The following is a 22,896-nucleotide window of genomic DNA, read 5'->3' as shown; positions in this document are numbered from 1 at the left end:
AAAAACAGGGATGATAAATGAAAAGTATATTTATGAGGAACCAGAAACCATTCAGATAAAAACCATAGTAGTTGTGGAAGTCATAAAACATGGATCTATTCCACAACAAGATAAATATGTAAGGTACGTATGGTAGGCCTGGGAAAGAAGGGTACAAAAATAATAATAATAAAATAATCCCTGTCCTCAAGGAATTTACATTATAGTGAGGAAATATAACAAATACATAGATAATACAGAGGAATAGAGAAGGGAGAGAACACTAATAACTGGGGAATCAGGGAAGGATCCATGGATGAGTTGTCTTGATTACTAAACATTGAAGGAAAATAAATGTTCTGAAAGGCAGAGATGAGGAGGAAGTACATTCCAGGAATGGGGACAACTTGGGTAAATAAACAGAGACAGAGAATGCAATGCCATATTTGGGGGATGGGTTTGGTTGGAACATAGAGTATGTGAAGGAAAATAATATGGACTAGATGTGGAAAAGTAGGTCTGTATCAGATGTAACTCCAAATTATAATTAATTTTGGAAAGTGGCATCATCAGTCTAGGTAGGCTGCAACATATTACCAACAATGACTTAAAGAGAGAGATCACCTAAAAGGTGGGCCAGCCCATCAAGTGAGAAGGATAGACAATAGTTAGAACCTTAGTATTGCTGGTAGCTTCAAGATAAGTGAATGAAAGGAAGGAATCTGGTGCATGGTAGATCTTCTGTATGGAAAATTTATGCAAAGACATAGTTTAAAAATTGGACAAAACGTGGAAGCATGACTGGATTGTGATCTGAACTGATTAGAAATACCAACACCATCAGAATGAGAGCACCAATAAGGTACTATTCAAGAATGGAATCATGATCTAGGTATAAATTCTTCTGGAATACACTAAGAGGCAAATTTCTAAAAAGAAAATCCTTAAAATACCACTCATCTCCAATGAAACTTCATCCTCTGGAGATAGTAATGGCAATAAGGACTGAGCTGAGAGCTATCGCTAAAACAAGTGGAGCAGATGACAATGAAAAAGACATACACTAGTAAAAGGAGTATGACATACATATTACAAATATACATAAGATAAGGAATATGGAAATAAATTACAACCACTGGCAATAATGGTCACCTGAACTAGAGGGACCTGAATGAGCTTTTGTTCCTAAGATAGGCCCAACTGTTCTTCTATGTCCTGCTTGGAATTATACTTTTAGGATGGCTAGAATGTTTTTAACAGCACCCTATGAATTCAAATGAAGGAAGTGCAAAAGGCATTTTTTTTTTCCTGATCTGGTTTTTAAGGAGACCTGGTAGAAAGGTGTGAGAAAACCACGAAGCAGTGGCTTACTCAGATTTTCTTTCCCTGTCCCTTCCAGCTTCCCCCCCCCATCCCCCATTAGATAGCCAATTGAGAGCTAGAGAAGTGACTAGGAGACAAAAAGGAGTGTGATGCATCAGTTTTCTGTGATGAGGCCCAGGGTGTCAAATTAACCTCTATTGGATGCGTGGGGTCCATAATGTAGGAGACCAGATAGCCTAGGAGCCTTTTGTGCATGCTGGTCAATTCTATAGCAAGAAATTTAAAATCATGAGGCATTTACAGGCCTTTTGATCTCACAAAAGGCATTTAAATGATGAATTTTTTCACGTTCTGGGTTTTGCTTGTTTCTACCTCCTATGGCAATCTGCCAGTGCATGATGAATTGTATAGGCATACATAAACATAACAATGGCATAGTCAATATTGAAGCTATAGTCCCATTTGGTTCTTACTACCTAATGCTGTCTGCACACACATCCTTGGAAGCTGCTAACTCTTCATGTTATATAAGCTGCTCATGCCCACTCTCTATGTCCCTTAGAGGTATAAGGGAAAGCAAGAATCTCTCACCAGGCTTATTCATACAGCACTAATGAGAACTCCTGTTATTGTTATTTCCTGTTCATCCTATTAAATAATCCCATGAGGATTTGACATGATTGGTCAATATGTCATGCACACTAAAGGGCGCGCCAATTTTGGAAGGTGTAGTGAGCCTGAAATTAGAAATTTCAAAGTACTTACCTTATATTTGGATAACTACTGGCACCTTGATACCAGAAAATGGAAAAAAAAAAGGCAAGTGGGAAAGGTAAAAACTAAGAGAATTTCAAAGATGCTGTTGGTTCACCCCTAAAATTGAACAACTACAGTGTTTCTTGTCTAGTTGCACGCATTTAAATTTATCACCTCTTGGGTATATTTATCTTTGGAGAAAAATTCAAAAGTACATCATTTTGGAGAGAAAAAAGTGATATAAAGGCAGTATCTTGGTGCACCAAAAAAAATGCAATCTTTATTTTATGTGGGCTATAATATTTGAAGCAATCTTTGACATAAACACTTCAAAAAATAGTTATCCTAGTCATTAAAATAGGAAAAATTCATCAATTTTGATTTTTCATCTTTTTCTACTTAGTGGTATGAGTCAAACTTGTTAGCATAAAACTATCCTTTGTTGAATACTCAAGTAGTATGTAATATTGTTTATCTAGGAAGTTATGCAGTTTTCACCAAATAAAGTACACTAGTCACCATTTGGTTATTTATGTCTCCTCTTGATTATTCTAAATGACCCATGTATTTTTTTTTTTATCAACTAATGAGTTTTTCTTGGAAATTTAATAAGGAAGAGACATTTTCAGTGTTATCTAGTTTGATGAAAGGAATTATTTATTATGTTTTATAGTCAGTATGATGAACACACTTCTTGTTTTTTTTGCCACTGAAAAAGGTAGATTTTATTTATTTGGTTCACCTCTTTAGCCTTGGATGATTATTTTATTTCCTAAACCATACACTTTTCTTAGTTTCATCCCCCAAAAGATCTTTTCAGCTAATAATTATAGATATTGAGCCTCCCCAACGAACAACAGGGTAGGACTCTGTGGTCACTCTTACCTCACCCATGACTGCTATAGGTGTCTCTCCTGTTGCCTGAGCAACACGATGTTCTACTAAGTAAAACATATATTCATCGTAGAGCAGACGGATCAGGTGGAATGAACCAAAGCTAGCAGCACTGCGCAAGGTGAGGTCCCGAATAACCATCGAACTGTTCCAAGAGAAAATATACATAGGCAATCAGTGTTATTGACAGTCAAAGTAGCAGCTGATTTGTATGAACCATTTATGGCAGAAACGTAAACAGACTCTGTGTTTGCTGGCCTTTCAGGTGACAAGGGAAGAGTTTTGTTACTGAAAAGTATGATTGGCTCAGATAGTTTGACCATAGTTCGTGGTTCAATTCTTGCATGGACCATATTGCAAGAAAAAAAGAACTATCATGGCTCCACGTGTCACTCTAACTATGATGTGAATGATGACTATTTGACATGTACTATAGAGTGGAGAAAGAGAACTGGATTTGGAGTTACAAGACAGGTTTAAATTCTGGATCTGCTACTTACTGTCAGTGTCACCTTGGGTAAATTACTTATCATTCTTAGTTTCTTCATCTGTAATATGATAAGGTTGGAATAGGTAACTTCTAAGGCTCCTTCCAGTTCTAAATCCTATAATCATAGCTATTCATATTATTAAAACCATAATCTAAAGGATATTATTTTTTCTAACCTTATTCAAACTAGGTAACATGGTATATTATTATCACAACTTCCAAGAATTGGAGTCAATTATTCTAAGAACTGAAGAAACACAGAAACATTATGTTTGCTCCAATTTGCATATTTCTGGATGAAAAAAAAATTAGGGGCCAAGAAAAGCTATAGAAAAGGGTTGGCAGTCATAAGATGATAGGGTTGAGAGTTTTAAAGGCCTTTTGGGATCACCTACTTCAACTTTTTCATTCCACAGATGAGAAAACAAAGGACCAGAAAATGGAAGTGATTTGCCAAGGACATACAACCTTTAAGTAGCAGGGCTGGGCTCCTAAAATGGGACTTCTGACTCTAATTCATTACTCTTAGATTTTAATCCATATTCTGAAGTACTAATTTACTTAAAAAACCAGCCTAATAAACATGACCATTTTGCCCCCTTCCTTATTTCACATCATTCAGACATCTTCCTTCACTATCTACTCCTCCATCCCTGTGGCATATGAGGAAGTGGCTCTTTTTCTTTCCAAGATAAATCTTCCTATGGACACATGAATCTATTCCTTACTGTCTTCTCCAGAAGATTTCCCTTCCCCCCAATTATGCTCATCTTCTCTCTCATTTACAATCTCTCCCTACCTACTGACTCCTTCCATATGCATGTATCCCTCCCTTATCCTAAAGAATGAAATGAGACAAAAAACAACCTCCCTTGATCCAACCATTCCCACTAGATATTGTCCTGTAGCTCTCTTACTTTTCTTGCCCAAACTCTTTGAGAAAGTTATCTACACTAGGACCCTCCTCTTCTCCTCTCACTTTCTTGTAAACCCTTTGCAATTCAGCTTGTGATCTCATCATTCAACTGAAACTGCTATTTCCCAAGTTACTAACTGACCAATCTTCATTGCTAAATCTAATAGCACTTTCTCAGTACTCATTTTCTCTGATCTTTCAGCAAACTTTGATACTCTTGATGATATCCTTCTCTAGGTTTTCATGGCATTACCCTCTCCTGGTTCCCCTACCTGTCTGACTATTCTTTCTCAGTCTTTTTGCTGGATCTTCATCCAGACCACACCAACTAATTGTGGTTCCTACTCTGAGTTTTCTTTTCTTTTCCTTCTGTACTACCTCAGTGATATCATCAGCTTACATGGGCTCAATGATTACATATATGCAGATGATTCTAACCTCTATCGTGACCTCAACTGTTTTCTCATCAATTGTCTTTTAGATATCTTGAATTGAATATTCTCAATATCTCGAACTGAATATCTCAAACTCAACATGTCCAAAACAGAACTTATTATTTCCCCCCCCAAACCTTCCCACTTCCCAACTTTCCTATTAAAGGTCAAGAGCTCTGCCATCCTCACAGTCACCTAAGCTTGCAAACTAACTGTCAGACTTGACTTTTCACTATCTCCCTCTCCATCATTTCCCCACATGCACAATTTGCCATCAAGTCTTTAGCTTTCGACCTTCACAGCCTCTTCACTACTCTCACATTCACCACCTTGGAACAGGCCCTCATCAGTTTACACCTGGACAATTGCAATAGCCTGCTGGTCTGTTTGAAGTCTGTCCTTATTCTGATCTATCCTTTACTCAGCTGCTAAGTTATTTCCTTAAAGTACAAGTCCGGCTATATTTTCTTCCCTTCTCAGTGAATTCCAGGGTTCCCCATTACCTCCAAGATTGAATGTAAAGTCCTGTGTTTGGCATTTATGAGCCTTCACAATCTTGATCATTTCCTACTTTCCCAATCTTTTTATACTTACCTCCCCTCCAAGAACCCCATGGTCCGGCTACACTGAGCACCTTGATGTTCCTTGAATACAACACTCCATCTAATGACTCCAATTGGACCTTTTCACTGGACGTCCTTCTTTTACTGATCTCCTCACTTCTTCCTTATGAATTTTCTGGTTTCCTTCAGAAAAGAGGCCTTTTCTGCCTTTATCCCCACCCCCCCTCCACCCTATATTGCTTCTAGTGACTTACCTCTGAGATTATCTTCCATCTTACTCTGTTACTATGTATAAATCTCTTTTATATACCTATTTATTTACATGTGGCCTTTCCTACCATTATGGGAGGTTCCTGAGGGCCAGGACTGTGTTTTTGTATTTCTTTGTATGTCCAGCCCTTAGCGTATTGCCTGGTACATAGTAAGAGCTTAATAAATGCATACTGATTGACTGAGTGTAAATAGCTTTTGAAAGAGCCTGACAACTAGGGACTAGCTTAGGATGTCCCAAGTGTTTTGAGTAACTTCTCATCAAAGAAAACTACAAAAGAGGATGTTTAATGCTATAATGCAGCATTTCGATGCCAGACTTCATTAAGATGCCATTAGTGGTTCCTTAGCCACATCAAACACATTCCCTAGGTTATTTGACTGTTAACACAGCTTTCTGCAAAATAAAAACCACAAATATATTTCACCATCATTTCTTTCACGTACATATTACTGGGTCCAAACTTTAGAATAGTGTGTTTCTTCTCTAATAGCTGACAATGCTGTAATCATGTACTGCAGGGAAAATTGTTTAATACAATTGCAGATGCTATCAATTAGTTTTCTTCTCTTGTTATAGAAATCTGAAATCTCTTTATTAGGTCCTTTGTCAATTAAAAATATTTTCAAAAAGAATTAATATTACTTGCATTAATAGGGAGAATTAAGTACTGAACTTTACAGATGAGTGAAGAAATGATCTGATTGTCAAGTACAACATCTCTCTGAAGGTTTTTCTATTAAAATTATTCTCAATCCTGTAGAGGCATTACTATCAAATATTTAGAGAAAAGGTCCAAATAGAAAATCAGCTGCAGCAAGGTGTTATTACTGTTGTGTATTATGTTATTCTCTTCCTGGTGTGTGTCTGCCCTTAGTGTCAAGTATTAAATGACACAATTAGCAGTTTAATTGGAAACCTATTGTCTGCTTTTGTCTTGTATGAGATACATTGCAATATTGACTCCATTCAATTTCATGTTGCTAAGTTACTGTGTACTAATTATTTTATAATGAATAAGAAATATCTTTATGTATTTATCTTTTTTTTGCCCATAATATCTAAATTGGAATGCACATATAAATGAATATGACAGGCTTAGCTCCACTCTTTGAATACCATCAGGCAAAAACCACACCCTTTTCTCACATGGAGGTAAAAAAAGGTTACCTTTGTCCCCCTCAGTGCTTGTATTCAGTTCAAAGAAATAATAATAGCTTTTATGGGGTAAGTTGTAGTGCTGGCGAGGGGAAGCCATAGTCTTTACAGCTTCTTGGATGCTTTCTAAGTCATGGTATCAGAAAGGTTCAAAGCAATTCAATTTAATAAGCCTTAAGTGTCTGCTTTGTACAAAGCTCTGGTACTGCTAAATGCTGAGGAAGATATAAAGTGAAGCCAAAATGTGGTCTTTGCTCTCAAAATATCTGGATGAATATGCTATTGGCTTGTCCTTGCTGAGAACAATGCTCTATACCAGGGGCTAAATGGCCCAAGAAACACATAGCAGACAAGTTGCCCAGATACTGCTCTACTCATGCCAAGGAAAAGGAACAATTATTTTGATTTTGGGGGACAGGAGAGCCTTAAATATTAAGTATTTAAAAGACTTGGACTTCCTCTATTTGGCACGAGGGCAAAACTAGGAGCAAAGGGTGAAAGTTGCAAGAAGTTGATGAGAAGTTGTCTGTCCTAACAAAGAAAACTAGACAAAAGTGGAATGGGTCTAATATGGGTTCCACCATTTTGGAAACCTTCAAGCAGAGGCAGGATTACTATTTAACAAGTATGTCATAGAAGAGATTCAGGCATGGATGAGAAATCAAGTAGTATGGTCAGTTATTCGGGGGGCAATCTGGGGTAGTGGCAAAATTCCCAAATTTGTAGTTGAAAGACCTGGGTGGGTCCAGTTCCTTTACCCACCAGTTATGTGACTATGGGCAAGCCTCTCCCAAACCCACCCAATTAATTAATTAATTACTGCTTTATTTATTATTTATCGTAATATTAGACATTAAGGATAAAAAAATGTAAAAATAAGTTGGGGATGTCCACCCTCCACCATTCTACCTTTAGAATTCTGGGGGTGATGATCATAAGAGAAGTTTCACACAATATTAGAGAAAACTTCTTACATTCAGTTCTCCTCTGATGATCTGGGAATGTAATTTATCACCACAATAGATGTTCTTATATTATGGAGAAAGACCGGTCTTATTCACAAAGCTCTAAGCCGCTGACATTGTCCACCAGCAGGAGGCATGCATCTGCCTGAATCAACCTCTCTTTTTTTAATGACCAATAACTGTAAGCCTTCAAGTCTTTTTTGAAATGAAAATAATAACAATAATTGTATCTAATAATAACAAGCCAATTATCTCCAACTCAGAGAGGACAGAGGGCAGACAAGTGATGATCTATTGGGTTCTTATTTCTGTAGAGAACAAGAAATACAAGTAAGTAATTTTCTTTCCTTTTAAGATACCTGCAATAGATCTCTGTGGAGACTAAAGCTCCAGGGGTGTCACTAAAAGATACCAACTAAATATAGAAACAAAAAACCAGAAAGGAACACAGCTGGTCTGATGTTAGCAACATAGGAAAGCAGAAGGAAGGGGAAAAAAAAAAACCTTGCTTTTTTCTAATACAGAGGATTAAGGTGACATCAATCTCATAGGTTTTTGAAAGTGAAAAATTAGTATGTTTCTATTTCATCAATTATCCATGAAGAACATTTCCTATCTATGTGGTTTTCTAGGATAACAGGCAGGTGGAAAAGCAAATATTTAGTTCCAAAGAAATAAGTGAATATCAGAGATTTACACATAAGAGAGATGTTACCCAAATTGTAAGATTATATAGAAAATACAATTACTACTGTATAGGCTTAAAGATGTCATTCATAATTTTTCATATATATAGGCAAAACACATTTGCTGCCAATGAACTTTTCAGTAATTCAAGCAGATCTACTATAGATTTGCTAAGACCTAATGAGGACCATGGTCAGACAGAAAACTTTAGAAGGTTTTTCCCAATACATGTGGATAAGAGGAGTGGGCATTAAAAGAGCAAATAAACCAACAAAATTCTGCCTAACAGAATTTTCTTTCCTTTTCTTTTAGTTTTCAATATTAATTTTTTATAAGATTTTGAGTTCCAAATTTTTATCTCTCCCTCCTTGACTTGCCTTGCCTCTTCCCCGAGAAAGCAAGCAATCTGATATAGGTTATACATACATGTGCAACCATGTAGAACAATATTTTCAAGAGTTAATCTATTAGAGATAAAGCCTAGAAGCCTTTTTTTAATTGAAATTAAAGAGCTCTGATGTTTGATGGATAGTAGAAAAATACTGTATGAATAGTTAATTTTTACTTTAGCTAAACATTTAAGGTTAAGCTATGCTTCTCATCTCAACAAACAAAAAAAAAACCAATATTAAATAATATTTCTTAAGCACCTGAACAACAGATATTGGTGCAGAGATCTGTGCTAGGTGCTGAGTGAGAGACAAAGATATAAGTAAGATTCGGTACCTGCCCTTTTGGAGCTTACAATTGAAATGAACTTTTTTTTTTTAAGTTAAAACCACAAACATGAAATCCTAGGTATAAGCTTGAAGAAGCTGTGTACACACACACACACACACACACTAAACACCTATACATCATTTATCTGCCTTTTATACACTTGATAATTTTTACCATTGTACAAGCAACAGGGGCTCTGAAACTAATAGCTGTGGTGATAATACCATATCAAGGTATCACACATCCTTTTCTCTTTTGGCATTCTTCTATGCCAATTTAAATTTAAGGCTAAATTACTCTAATTTTAAAAGTATTCTACATTATAATTAACTGTCCAGTAGAACAATTTAACTAAATAGCAAAAGCGATTTTGTGTGCTAATCATGTGGTTGGTCAGAATTGTTGCATTTTGCTGACTAGCTGAGCCTTGGCAATTCATATTTGGAAAGGAGTACTCTTCAAGTGTTAGAAAAGCAATGTCATTCACTTATTTGCTTAAATTGGAAAAAAAGGGGGTCTTGAGAAAAATGTGTTTTTCTACAGTAAAAAACATATTTCCACTAACAGATTTCATGCAACTCTATGACCTTGTTGCCTTTGGGTTAACTTCCTGAATGTGAACATCTAGGTGCCACAATGAATAGAATGCTGGACCTGCAGTGAGATGACTCATCATTCTGTATTCAAATCTGGTCTCAGACACTTCCTAGGCAACTCTATTTGCCTCAGTTTCCTCATCTATAAAATGAGTCAGAGAAGGAAATGGCAAACCACTCCAGTATCTTTGCCAAGAAAACCCTAAACGGGGTCATGGTGAGTTGGACAGGCCTAAAACAACTCACCAAAAACAACAATCCCCCCAAACTAAGGATCTAGTATCTTTTTAAGGATCACAGAATTGACAGTTTAAAGGAACCTTGAGACATTATCCAGTTTGAGTCCCTCAATTTTCTACATGGAAAAACTGACTTCCTCGTCTATAATCATGCAAATAGACCAGGAGAGCTGCGATTGCAACCCTGCACCTCCAACATTTAACTACACAAATATTCTTTCTGTTCAATGGCATGCATATACCAATGCCAAATGCAGAAACATTTTACAGATATACTAATATGAGGATGGAGCATTTAAAAAGATTTAAAATGGTACCTGTAGAAAGACCATTTTAGCAGAAATTGCCGTGCAGCTTTAGGAAAACTGGGCCTCCCTTCATACGGCTTCAGTGCTTGCATCATGACATTATCGAGCCAGGCAGCCCACTGCTCTAAAGTGCTCTGTTGCTGAAGAGTCATCTTGAAGTCTGTCTCTAGCCTCTGAACCATGTTGTCATCACACTGGCACACCCAGGAAGCCTGCTCCTGTTACAGGACACAGAAAAGTTAAAGAAGCATAACTCGGCACCTCTTCAATTAATGTCTGCACATAAACTATATGCATGAATGGAAAATTATAATGAAAGCTCAAAAAATTAAATGAATCAAAAGGGAAACTGCTTTTGCCAGTTGCTAAGGAAACTAATAACATTTGTCACTTTTAAGGGTTCGATATTTTCCTTCTCTGATTCTAATAAAAAAAATGATGAGCCATAGGAACTCAAGCGGTTTTACTTACATTGGCTAATCTACGTGAAGGATAATATAAATATCAAACTCTATTAGAAAAAGATAAAACCTGGAAATGCAATATTCCATTTCTTTACTCACTCCACATAAATTATCATCATTCTAAAATCTATTTTTATTTTATTAATTTTAATTTTATGTTAACAGATAAAATATTAAACCAACTTCTTCATTTGAGAAGCTCTGTAGGAAGTTAAGAGTGTATAAAATATATGCAACTGAATTGGCCAGAAGTGGTCCCTCATGAACAGAATGGAGGTATATTGACATGATTTTATGTAGAAGCATATGCCATTTCTTTTATAGATTGGGAATGCAAATCCCAAGGGCTATCAAGGCAGCTCTGTTAATGCAAATTAATTCATGGAACTGAAAAATAAACAAAAAAAACCCCACTTGTCAGGAAATGTGGAGATGTGACTTGCCAAAAAAAGTCAGCAATCATCTATAGAGTTCAGGTTATACAATTACTGCATTGATTGTATTTCAGAAACTTTATGTTCATCTATAGCAGTTAAGACTGGAAGGAAAATCCAGGCAGTTCTCTCTTTAGATGATCTTTTTTAGTGGTAGTAAAATGATCTATGATTTTCCCAGGGACTTCACTTTACCTTAAACATTTAAAAATGATCCTTCAGCAATTGGGTCAAAGCATAATAACCAAATGAAGTATTGATTACAAACCACTGTCCTGAGAGTCAGGAGAAACTGGTCTTAGTCCCTGTTCTGTCATTGACTAGTTGGATGACCTTAAGCAAAAGTTACTCTATTTAGGTCTTACTTCCTTTATCTGTAAAAAGAAAAGCTTTGACTCACTGATCTTTTAAGGTCACTTCTAGTTCTAAAATTCTGTTATTTCTATAGTAATTCCAAAATTTTGCAAACACAAAATTCTCTAAATAGTTAAAAAAGAAATAAGACAGTTCTTTCCCCTCTCCCCTAACCAAGTATAACAGAGTGGCACTCATGGTTTTTTCATTAAACACCCACAGCTATATCTGGTTACCAAAATGCATCACAGTCACAGTACTGCTACCAGACCTTCCTACATGCAATTTCATTGTAATGTCTACTTGATAGGTACTCGATAGGCTTCACATGGATCACATTTCTACTTGGGTAGACTTGGATCAATTCTGCATAGCATAGCATATGCACACATATGTACACACACAAGTATTAAATGACATTATTCTTCAAAAGGGCATAAGGCCCTTTTCATACAAATAATAAATATTTAGGCATTTATTCTCTGCAAGGCACTGTGGTAGGGGGGCACAAAGATGAATACAACACAGACCTTGCTGTCAATAATAGTAGTAATGGCTAGCATTTATATAGCACTTTAAGGTTTGCAAAATGATTTGCATGTGCTTACAGTCTACTGGGGAGAAGACCATCTAACAGGAAGAGATGGCATAGTGTAGTGGAAAAGACCATGGATTCTCATGACCATGCTCATGTGACCATGAGTAAATCATTTATCCTGCCTGGGCTTCAGTTTCATCATCTATAAAATGAGAGGGTCTAGAATTGAGCAGAAATGGTTGAGAAGCTTCCTCCCACACTGCTATCCACTAACCCTCTGTAGCTTTGGCCTCACTGGCATATTCACCTCTTTTCCTGGGTCAGGACATTAATGTGATAGTAGTAGAAGTCCCTCTGGTGAATACTGACAGGTAAGAAGAGTTTGTGGCACCAAACAATGCTTGCCATCTCCACAGTACCCAAACCTATGCCTCCAGCCTGCTGGGAAGGAGGGATGGCATCTGGATGATATCACTAGCATAAAGACAGAGTAATGGTAGAAGTCCCAGTAATCAGGGAATGATGGTGATGATGCTGATGGTGGGTTTGACCATGAAATGCCTATTAGACTAAGGAACACTTTTTTTTTTTTTAAGACTGGGTCTCTCTATCTCATTCAGGCTGGAAGTACAGCGGCCACTCATGGGCTGATCAGCATGGATGCCTCGATCTACTCCATCTCTTTTCCAGGGCAGCTTGCCCCTCTTTAGGCAGACTGGTAGCACCCATACTACCTGCCCTGGTCCGAAAGGCTTACCGAGGTGCCGAACTCCTACGTTCAGCCAATCAAAGTATCCTCCTCCTTCCTAGTAGTGGGGATTACAGGAATGTGCTGCCATGACTGTCTAGGGGAATCCTCACAGAAGGCTGTCAGCCACTGGCAGCACTGGCTCATCTTAATGCCTCTTGTGGTTTGTTACTCCAAGTTTTGATTCCTTGACTCTGGATCTTGCTCTCTTTCTCAGGATCACCTTTATCAGATCCTCTGACTTGGCCTCATGTTCCTCCTTTAGATAACTCTCCAAGCACGATGTGGCTTGCTCAATGGCCGTTGACAGTAAAATTATAGTTCCATTCATGTTGGTCTTCACTAATAGAACTGTTGCAAATACAGGCATACACATAGATATAATTTCTTTTGCTCTGGATCTTTTGATCTAGTTCTCATTGATACAGTGAATGCCCCTGTGAGGAAACTCCTTCTATCAGAAATTTCTTTATAATTTAAATCTCAGAGGGCTCCCTGCCAGTACTGAGACTTGGGTGACTTTTTCAGAGTCACAGGGTCAATATTTGTTAGGAACAGGTTTCAAATCCAGAGCTTCCTGATTCTGAGGTTGGTTCTCTACCTGCTATGCCATGCTGCCTCTCATATAGCAACATCCCTCATATAGCTATATCCTTAGCTATCTATCTTCAAAATGAAGAAAAATGGAATTATTTTCCAGGATAATGGCTAGTGATGTCAATTAATACTATGTTCAATACTATAAGGGCAGTTATAAGGGCAGGCACAGTAGATAAAGTGCCTGGCCTGGAGTCAGGAAGACTCATATTTCTGAGTTGAAATCTGACCTCAGATACTTCCTTAGCTGTGTGACCCTGGGCAAATCACTTAACCCTGTTTGCCTCAGTTCCTCATCCATAAAATGAGCTGGAGAAATAAATAGCAAACCATGCCAGTCTCTTTGCCAAGAGAACCCCAAGTGGGGTCATGAAGAGTTGGACACAACTGAAAGGACTAAGCAGCAACGACAGTACTGTGAGGCATTTGTCTTGACACTGAAATTATTTTTCTTTTTCATAGGAACTTCTAAATGTACACAAGATATACTTTTTGAGTTAAAAAAAGAAAATGTATAAGGCTGGAAAGAAAATCTGTAGTGGTTTTTTTAGCATACATCCATATAGGAAACAAGTTATAAATAAATTAGAATATAGATTTGGAAATAAGGAGTTTTCATTATCACTAAAATTAGGCAAATTCTACTAAAATATAGACAGTGATAGATTTTAGAAGCCTCACACAAGACATCTATCCTTGTAAGGTGGTACATGTAGTAGGAAAAGATTAAAAACCTTTGAACCTGAAGCTTGAACCAATGATCAGTTGAATTCTATTAACCTATTGACTCTCAAAATGAACCTAATCCATCTATTGATGTTTTATTGATCTGAGAATTCAAGTGTATTTTGTTTAAGGAAACAACAACAAATAATCACTTCAAAGTTAAAAGCTAAATACAGTTTAAAACTACTTGACCAGAACAAAAGTGGAAAAATCAAAATGTTATCCAAACAGAACCAATATAGAATTGGCTTATATCACTGATGTAATTACATTCTGGCCACATCTACCAACATATTTTAAAAATAAAATGTGAGCTTCAAAAAATAGATGCTCATTTGGATCCCATATTAACAGTCTTAGTTTTTTTTTTTCAAATAAACGTTTCTCCTCAAAAGTGAATTTTTTTTATCACTGTGGTCAAAAATATGCTTTTAGGGGGGCTGTTAAAACAGTCAAGCATCTTCAAAGCATATTCTCCTATTTCATTCACTGGGAGGAACAGACCATGGTGGAATCGTGATTTTGTCTGTTTAGGCAGTAAATCTGAGCAGAAGCTTGTTAGACCTAAAATAGAGATGTAACCAAGTTATGTCTGAGTGAAGTTTTTTTCCCTAGTGATTCCATGAACATGTCCAGATGGAACGATGAAGATAAATTCTGTGCTCCAGACCAAGGACACAATGGAAGATACTTCCTTAAAGAGATCATTCATAAAGCCATGGTTTACCTGGACATTGGCAAAATCAACACGGTTGAGGTCATTGAGCATCTGGTTGATTTGAGAAGTGTTCTGAAGTACAGCGCGAGCTGCCTGAGCCAGGTGATTAAGCGATGTATATCTTCGCAGAGTCTGGGCAAAGGCACTTACAGCGGCAACCTGCAAAGAAACACAGTTGGCTTTGGATTTTTTTTAAAGGAAAAGAAATCACTGGTATGCTCCTAATCTGCCTTGACCTGCCAATTTCTTATGTTCCATTTTGATGTATTTTACATTTACCCTTATAAGAGAACTTATTTGTGGATTATAGCATTTAAATTTCTAAGTCAGGTATAATTTCCCTAAGATTAAAAAAAAAAGTAGTTTGAGGTCAAGACTCAAACAAGCTGCCACATTCTTTGACATAGGAGCATTAATTAACCAGCCTTGCCAGTAATCATACATTCACATCCAAAAATAATTTATTCTGGAGAAGTGAAAAAAAAAAAGCTCATTTAATTTCCTTTACTCTTGAAATCAATTCAGATAGAAAGTGGGCTATTAAAAATTTGCAAGAACTGGTCCAACTACTATATTAACTACACATATAACAATTTTTAAACAGGTAAAAAGGAGAAAATTTTGTTGGGACCCCTGCCAGTCAGGCATATTCTTTTATCATATACTATTCTATAGAAATATAAGTAAGATAGGGAGCTAAAATTTTACAGTTTTGAGGGGGGAAGAAGAGAGGGAGGAGTTCAGCTACTAAAGTCTTGCTCCAATGCCCTAGACTGGCATGGAGACCCTGGGTTTTCCAAGACTGCCAGAAATATGCAAGTGCTGGAATGTCATTTTCCAAATTGGGTAGGCAGCCTGGTACCTGGTACAGACTGGTACAGAGGAATGAACATTGGCTTTGGAGTCAGTGAATGTAGGTTCAAATTCCACCTTTTTTGAATCTCCCTGGACCTCAGTTTCCTCATCTGTAAAAAGGGTGAAGTGACTATATGGCCTCTGAGGTCCCTTCTCCTAGATCTCTATGATCTAGATCTATTATCCTATGAAGAATATGGGCAGAGTGAGAGACTATGTCTTTTGGTTAAGGAACAACCAAGTCACGGTTAGCAGCCATTGGGGAAATGTTTAGGCCACAGCTCATGAAGACTGTATCAAGGTGCAGAAGAGCTGTGATCTGAATTTGTGGAGAGTGTGCCTACATTGATAAAATCATGGATCTTTTGAACTACAGTCTCTGGAATCAGACTTCTAATAACTTATTCTAGACAAGCAATTGGAACAGACACACATAAAACTTAAGTTCCTATAAAAACAGCATATCTAAAATGCCAACCATAATCCATTACATAAAATCCATATGAAACCTTGTCTCTCAAGGAAAAATGTTCCATGTATAATAACCCCTGAAACTTCATGTATTCAGATCACTAGCAAAAATGTACATTGTAAAGAATGTTGCAAGAGGTGTGCCAAATGTGAACCTCACTGAACATGTGAATGGCGGAATTGGATGGTATTTCCAATCCTTATCTTATAAAGTTATCACCCTAAAGAGAAGACCACATTTTTCAGGCTCTAGGGTTATGTGACACTTAGTGGAAACTGAGGAAGTAGGTTCTTTCAGCTGGGTCTCTAGCTAAACTCCAGTGGATTCTTCCTATTTTCCTACAAATATGCTCAGGTTTCCTCAGTTTATTAATCCCTCCCCCAAAAAATAATCCTCTATTTTATCCTCCTGCTATTTTCCTATTACTCTTTTATCCTCACTACTAAAATTCTTGAAAATGACTATACCCAATACCTCTACTCTCTTATGACCCTTTTTTTCCTCAGCCTCTTGAAATATGGTTCATTCTCTCACCCTCCATTGAAATTGCTTATTTAAATATCACCAGTGACCTATAAATCACTGAATCTAATATCCTTTTTTTTTTCATTCCTCATCCTCTTGTTCCTTTTGGTCCCTTTGTATCAATTACTTATCTAATTAATCAACAAAACATTTATTAAGTGCCTATTGTATGCTAGACACTGTTCTGTATGCTAGGGACAAAAATACAAAACTAAGACAATCCATATTCTCAAGAAGTATACCTTTTTTTGAGGGGGAGGTATACACATATTCAAAGATAAGCAAAAACCAAATATGTACAAAATGACTGAGGTGGTAATCCTCTGAGTCTTGAAGGGGTTAGGGCAGCCACAAAGTTCAAAAGTAATAAGGAAGAGCATTTCAAGCATGGAGGACACAGCCTTTGGAAAGGCATAGAAGATGAAGATGTAGTTACATACCATGTAGAATGATTGGTAAATTAATTACTGTGTTGTTCCCAAGAATTCATTCTTATCCCTTTTCATTTGTTTTCTATATACTTGGTCTTCTGGGAATCTCATTCACTCCTAGGGCTTACACCATTACCACTATTCATATGACTCCCAAATTTGTATTTCTGTTTTAGAATCTTTTCTTGAGATTCAGATTTGTATTTCCAACTATCTATCCCAAATCTGTAGCTAGAGGTCACACCTCATGCCTTAAACTGTTAAACTCATCATTGCCTAATATGTCAAGGAGCTGTGATTATCTCAGAGGTCTGGAAACTTTCTGCATTGATACAGATTACAATCTGTCCATAACTTAGTAGTAAATCTTAGAGATTTGTTTGAGTTTCAGTGAGGATACATGATTTACTCTTGGTGTCAGTGTAGGATTTGAACTCCAGTCCTCCATATGCCATGTCAAGCACTGTAACTAACACACCATCTTGCCTACAACACTTCCCAAACAGATTTATTTCTTTCTATAAATATATTCTTCCCCTTTTGAATTTACTATTTCTTTCTTTGGAATTGCCATGAACCATGCCTACAACTTTAGACCGTCTCTGGCTTTTTCTACACCTTCATCTCTCATGTCCAAACAATTACCAAGTTCTGTTAACTTTGCCTTCATCTTTTCCTTTAAATAATTTCCCTCCTCTCTATTCTTATAGTCATTATTCTAACACAGCCTCCTCATGACCACTGACAGATACCACCATAACAGGTCTCCTGCTTCTCCTATCTCCCCATCCAATATTGCCAGTCTCATGACTAGGATTTAAGGCCCTTGACATCTGGCACCATCTTACCTCTTCACTGTTCTGTCATTCTCTTCCACAAATTCTATGCTCCAAATGGACTTTTGTACTTAAAGTAACATACTCTGAATTCTTTGCACTTTTGGTCATACTATTCTCTATACCGACTGTCCTTCCTCTCTATCTTCAATTGTTGAATCTTTACCCATCCATTACAACCAAATTTACATTCCATTTCTTCCATGGAGACACCTCTAATATTCTAGAGAAGTACTGGCTTTCCCCCTTGAACCTCAAAGAGCACTCTGTTTTGTACTTCTCTGGTACAATTATCAGGTCATACTATGTATTATAATTCCATATTTCTGTATTTTATTTGTTTGACTACATGCTTCCTAAAAACAAAGTTCATGCCTTTTCTACACGTTTGTATTACTCTCAGCATCTATTACCATGCTCTGCAAACAGTAAGCATTTAAAAAATAAGTTAATGAATAAACTCTCCAGAATTGAAGAAAGCATCAAGGTACCATTAATCTCAAGTAGCACTTCTTTGTCTCCATGTGACACCATACAGCTAGGTTCCCAAATTTTTAACCCCAGTGAAGCAGAATTGTTGTGAAGTTCAAATGAGGTGATGTATGTAGAATGCTTTCTTTGCAATCTAAAGAGCCTCATATAAATGCCAGCTATCCTAGCGATATAATTACTTGAACACACAGTGTTTCTCTGGGTTATGCTTTCATCTATATGGACTTGTGTCTTCCTCTGATGCCCTAACATGATGGGTGGTGGTCCTGGGTTACCTAAGACTATGATAGTAAAGACCAAGTTCTGGCAGGTCTGAATCCATAAATCAATAAATCAATCAACATTTATTAAGTGCCTACTATGTGTGTGGCACAATGCTAAGTGCTATAGTCACAGTGCTAAGCATTGGATTCAAAAGTAGACCTGGTAAAAGACAGCAATTCTGTCATCTGCGGATTAACCCGAATAATTTCAGCAAGGTTTATTACCAGGTGAGCTATGGCAGTGACACGTTTTTCAGTGAGAAAAAACTAAGTTTCCTAACTAAGTCATGAAAGGGTTGAGATTTGCAATGGTGGAGGAGGTATATGCATTAACACAACTGTGGAGCCTGGAAGTCCTTGAGCATTTTATAGGCTAGATTGAATAATGTGTTTGTAAATTCATTACTTCTGGAAATCTTTCTCTACTTTCTTTTAAAATTTCAACTAACACTTGAAATCTATGAACTGTTAAACTTTAACATGAAACAATAATGCAAATACTTCATTAGAGAAAATGAAAGCTTTTGAGAAAGTAACATAAAAACCATCCTACGTCTCTACCATACAGATAATGGTTACACAACCACTTGGGAGATCAAATGGAAAGACAATGGTTCAAAACAATTTCCAAAAGACAAAACGAAGGACACAACTAACACAGTGTACCTTGGTTTGTATCATTCTCTGTGGAATATTGTTCATGGCATTGGAAAGCCAACCTTCAAGGCTTTTTGCAAAATTGCGAATGGCTTGGGTCAAGGCACCTAAATGTTAAAGAATAAAAACAGAATGAAAAGAGGCCAAATAACCAATATCCTTATGTTAGGGTAAAAGGCAGGGATTGCAGGGGAAGCATATAAACATACAATTTGAAATACTCTAGAGAATTTTCATCTTCTATTCTGATAAGCATTTAATTATATATTCATAATCCTGCTCTGCCTCCACGACTTACTTCTTGGAGGTTATGTATTTAATTGTTTCACTCCCAGATTGTTCTTATTCATCAGTGGGAAGCCCAGATATTCAAACATTTGAGTTCAGCAACATATACCAGTTGTGAATATGATTATATATTTCTCTACTTTGAACAGAGCATTTTTCAACACTTTTATGCTCAATATTCTCCTTACAAATTCAGTAGAAAGGATTCTTGTTTCACTTATAGATTGGACTAGATGATATTAGAAGTCCCTTCTAACTCCCATATTCTGTTATTTTTTTCTAGCTCCTAATCCAGCATAATAGCATAATCTCAGCAAAAGGCTTTTGACCTGTGCCTCTCGATAATATGGAAACTTCAGGTGAAGGACTGAGGATGCTTTTTTTTTTTTAAACATTTTCTTCTGACATATTCTGGTAAATGAGGCACAAAGCTATTTTGATGTGGGTTTGGATAACGTAATTCTTTACTTTATTACGTATATAGAGGACAAGTGTAACGAAAACTGCTGCTAACATTGATGAGGATTCTCAAAACTATCCAGTATGAGAATTACATACTGTATTTTCTGCGTTGTGTAATAGGGACAGACACCTCTGCCCCATGACTCTACATTTTATGCAAGCTGTGAAGTGATAGGAACTTCCATGGTCATAAAGGAAAAGGACTGGTGTATCTGGCAGTTTGGGGCAGCATTCAGAGTCTGCTCCCTAGCTACATGGACTACTACTCCAGCAAGTAATAAGAAAACAGACTCAAATAATACTAAGCCTTAAGGGCGCCACTTTTATTTTTAGGCTGAGACTTAGCAGTAAATAAAATGCTGCTACCATTTTCCTGGCTTTGTGATTTTACTTTATTTGTGCCCAAGGCTCTGTAAGGAAAGGAGGGGCTTTAAATAACTAATAAGTAAGTATCCTGTGCACCTTACAATCATACAATTAATCTATGGATACCCCAGTGTGGTAGGTGGGTATTTTAATCTCTCTTTTATAGATAAGGCCCCAGAAAGTTAAGTGATTTGCCTAAGGCTGAAAAGCAAATTAAAGGCAACCCTGGGATTAAATCCCTTGGTTTTCTAGGCCAGTGCTCAGACTAGTCTGACATACTTCCTCAACTGACAATGGTCTTTGTTTAAGGAAGTTTAAAAATATTGTTAACAGTGCAAACTAGTCTCAAAACAATTTCTTCTTTCTATAAAATAAAAAAGTTATCATTTTCTTTTTGTATTATTTATTCAATGGGACAAATGAGAGATGAACTTGAAACAGTCTGGATTTTGATTGAGAAAAGCCTCAAATATGAAAGATTAAGCAAATCCTTAATCTTGTATAACAGCATTGGAAATTTCTTGAGAAGCAATCTTTCTCTTGAAATTTCCAGAGCTTCTTCTTGCTTTGTCAAAGCTAGGAAGCTTATGAAAAAAAAAAATTCATCCTGCTTTGTTATGCGCTAGAATAATGGAGGATAGGTATGAATGAAAATGAAAAAGAGTAACAAAAAACCAACCAGTTTTTGAAGCTCAAGAAAATTTGGGTTCAAGATACAGATTCAATTTGGATCTCATTTTATCCAAATTAATTTGGCATTCAGGAGGCTAGGAAAATAATTACATTTATTTTGTATCTTAGAAATAATGAAAATAACTTGGAATCTTTCCCCTGTTGCACAAGAATGAGGTCTTGGCCTGTTAATTATGCTTACTGATAATTGACTGCTGAACTTGTGTGTGTCACTAATTGTGCTTGGAGGGATTCCTTACATTTAGCAACTTTGCATTTTCAGAAAACTGAATTTTAGGATCTATTATTTGTTAATCTGACTTCAAATTAATGTGATGGGCAAAGATTTTTTTTAATACCAAAAAAGGAACCCCATCTGGGCAGAAAAAAAAATGTGTCTTTTCTGTTATGAAGGAAAAAGATGGATGGCAGAGCTATGTACTAGTAGTCGCCAGGAAAAGAAATTCTTCATTGTAAAGAGAAGTTAGTTTGGTCTTTCTATAAAGAATTTATGTAAAATAAAAAATTGTGCAGGTTGACTTTGACAAATCTTAAAATTCTTGAATGGATTGTTTGAAATTCAAAGTCTATTCCAAAGCCTACTTGTCTCAACCTGTTGAAGGTTAATATTAAAATGCATATATTCAAAAGATAGCTATCTAAAATGTATTTTGAGCTTTTATTTCTTTGAGCCTCATTGTAGCATGGGAATGAAAGCTCGAAATTTCTTTGGAATGGCTGCCTCTTAATGCATCTGTTGGTTACAAAACAACTCTGAAACTGTAGTTTTATAAAAATTTCTGAAGCTTTATTTGTTCACTGAAACTCGTGGGAAGCTATTTGACAGAGCAAGTTGGCCTTTCAAATATACAGTTTATGAAAAAGAAAGATAAAGTTTGAGCTGCCTATTATGGGAAGCAGTGGTCACTTAAGAAGGTGCAAAAAGTTAACTTTAGAAGTTCCTTTTATTTCCCAGAGTCAAACTTTTGTTGTGTTAATTCAAACACGAATGATTTGGGTTTTCTGTATTTAGAATGCTGTGGGTTTTTTTTTTTTTAAACCCTTACTGACATCTCTCCATCTATCTCATGAGATAAATTGTGAGTAGGCAGTAAGATGTCATAGGCTAATGAGCTCCCCTATAAAACTTCTCTTAAACATCTCTAGAGAATACCACTCTGTGCACAGGGAGCAAGAGGAAGGCAAGGGAAATCAGGTACTGGAACAGAAATCAGTACAAGATATGCACACTGAAATTTTCCATGACAATGTCACTTTTAATCAATCTTTAATCAGGAAAACTTTGTGTGGATGGAATGGAAAATTAAGTCAGAGGACTTTCTTTACTCTCGCATTGGGAACTTAATTAAATCCCTAATTCTTTTGGTGATATTCTTAAACTAGAATTTAATTGCTTAAAATGAAGGCTTTTGTATTTGTTTGCTAAACATATGGAACTTGAGATAAAGACAGTTAAACTATTTTCCTTACATTTATACATAAATCCATATGCATATCCATAGATTACCATACAAACATATTGTGCATAGACATGTACTAGCTAAGGTGGTAGGAAGAATGAAAGAATTACCACCAATAAAAAAAGTGTTTATTCTTCATGACCTCCATTAATTTCTGCCACATTTAGAGATAGATGAGATTAAAATGTACAAATGTGCTATGTTAATCTCCTGACTTT

At 36.5% G+C, this 22,896-nt stretch overlaps 1 protein-coding gene across 2 annotated transcripts in view; it reads right to left on the bottom strand.

Annotated features, from left to right (window-relative positions):
- RFX3 (regulatory factor X3) overlaps positions 1–22,896 on the bottom strand; it is a 219,661-nt gene that overhangs the window by 25,211 nt on the left and 171,554 nt on the right. For both annotated transcript variants that reach the window (XM_069090794.1, XM_069090793.1), the window contains 4 exons: positions 19,419–19,516; positions 14,888–15,037; positions 10,309–10,517; positions 2,944–3,097 (listed from right to left, as the gene is read on the bottom strand). In XM_069090794.1, coding sequence (XP_068946895.1) covers positions 2,944–3,097; positions 10,309–10,517; positions 14,888–15,037; positions 19,419–19,516 — 611 coding nt within the window. The remainder of the gene's footprint in view (positions 1–2,943; positions 3,098–10,308; positions 10,518–14,887; positions 15,038–19,418; positions 19,517–22,896) is intronic.

Source organism: Petaurus breviceps, unplaced genomic scaffold, assembly GCF_028583685.1.
Source record: "Petaurus breviceps papuanus isolate PSGF00001 unplaced genomic scaffold, PetGlider_PUasm1.0 187, whole genome shotgun sequence".
Taxonomy (NCBI): Eukaryota; Metazoa; Chordata; class Mammalia; order Diprotodontia; family Petauridae; genus Petaurus; species Petaurus breviceps.
Note: the sequence above shows the minus strand (reverse complement) of the source record. Positions and strands in the feature narration are given on the sequence as shown.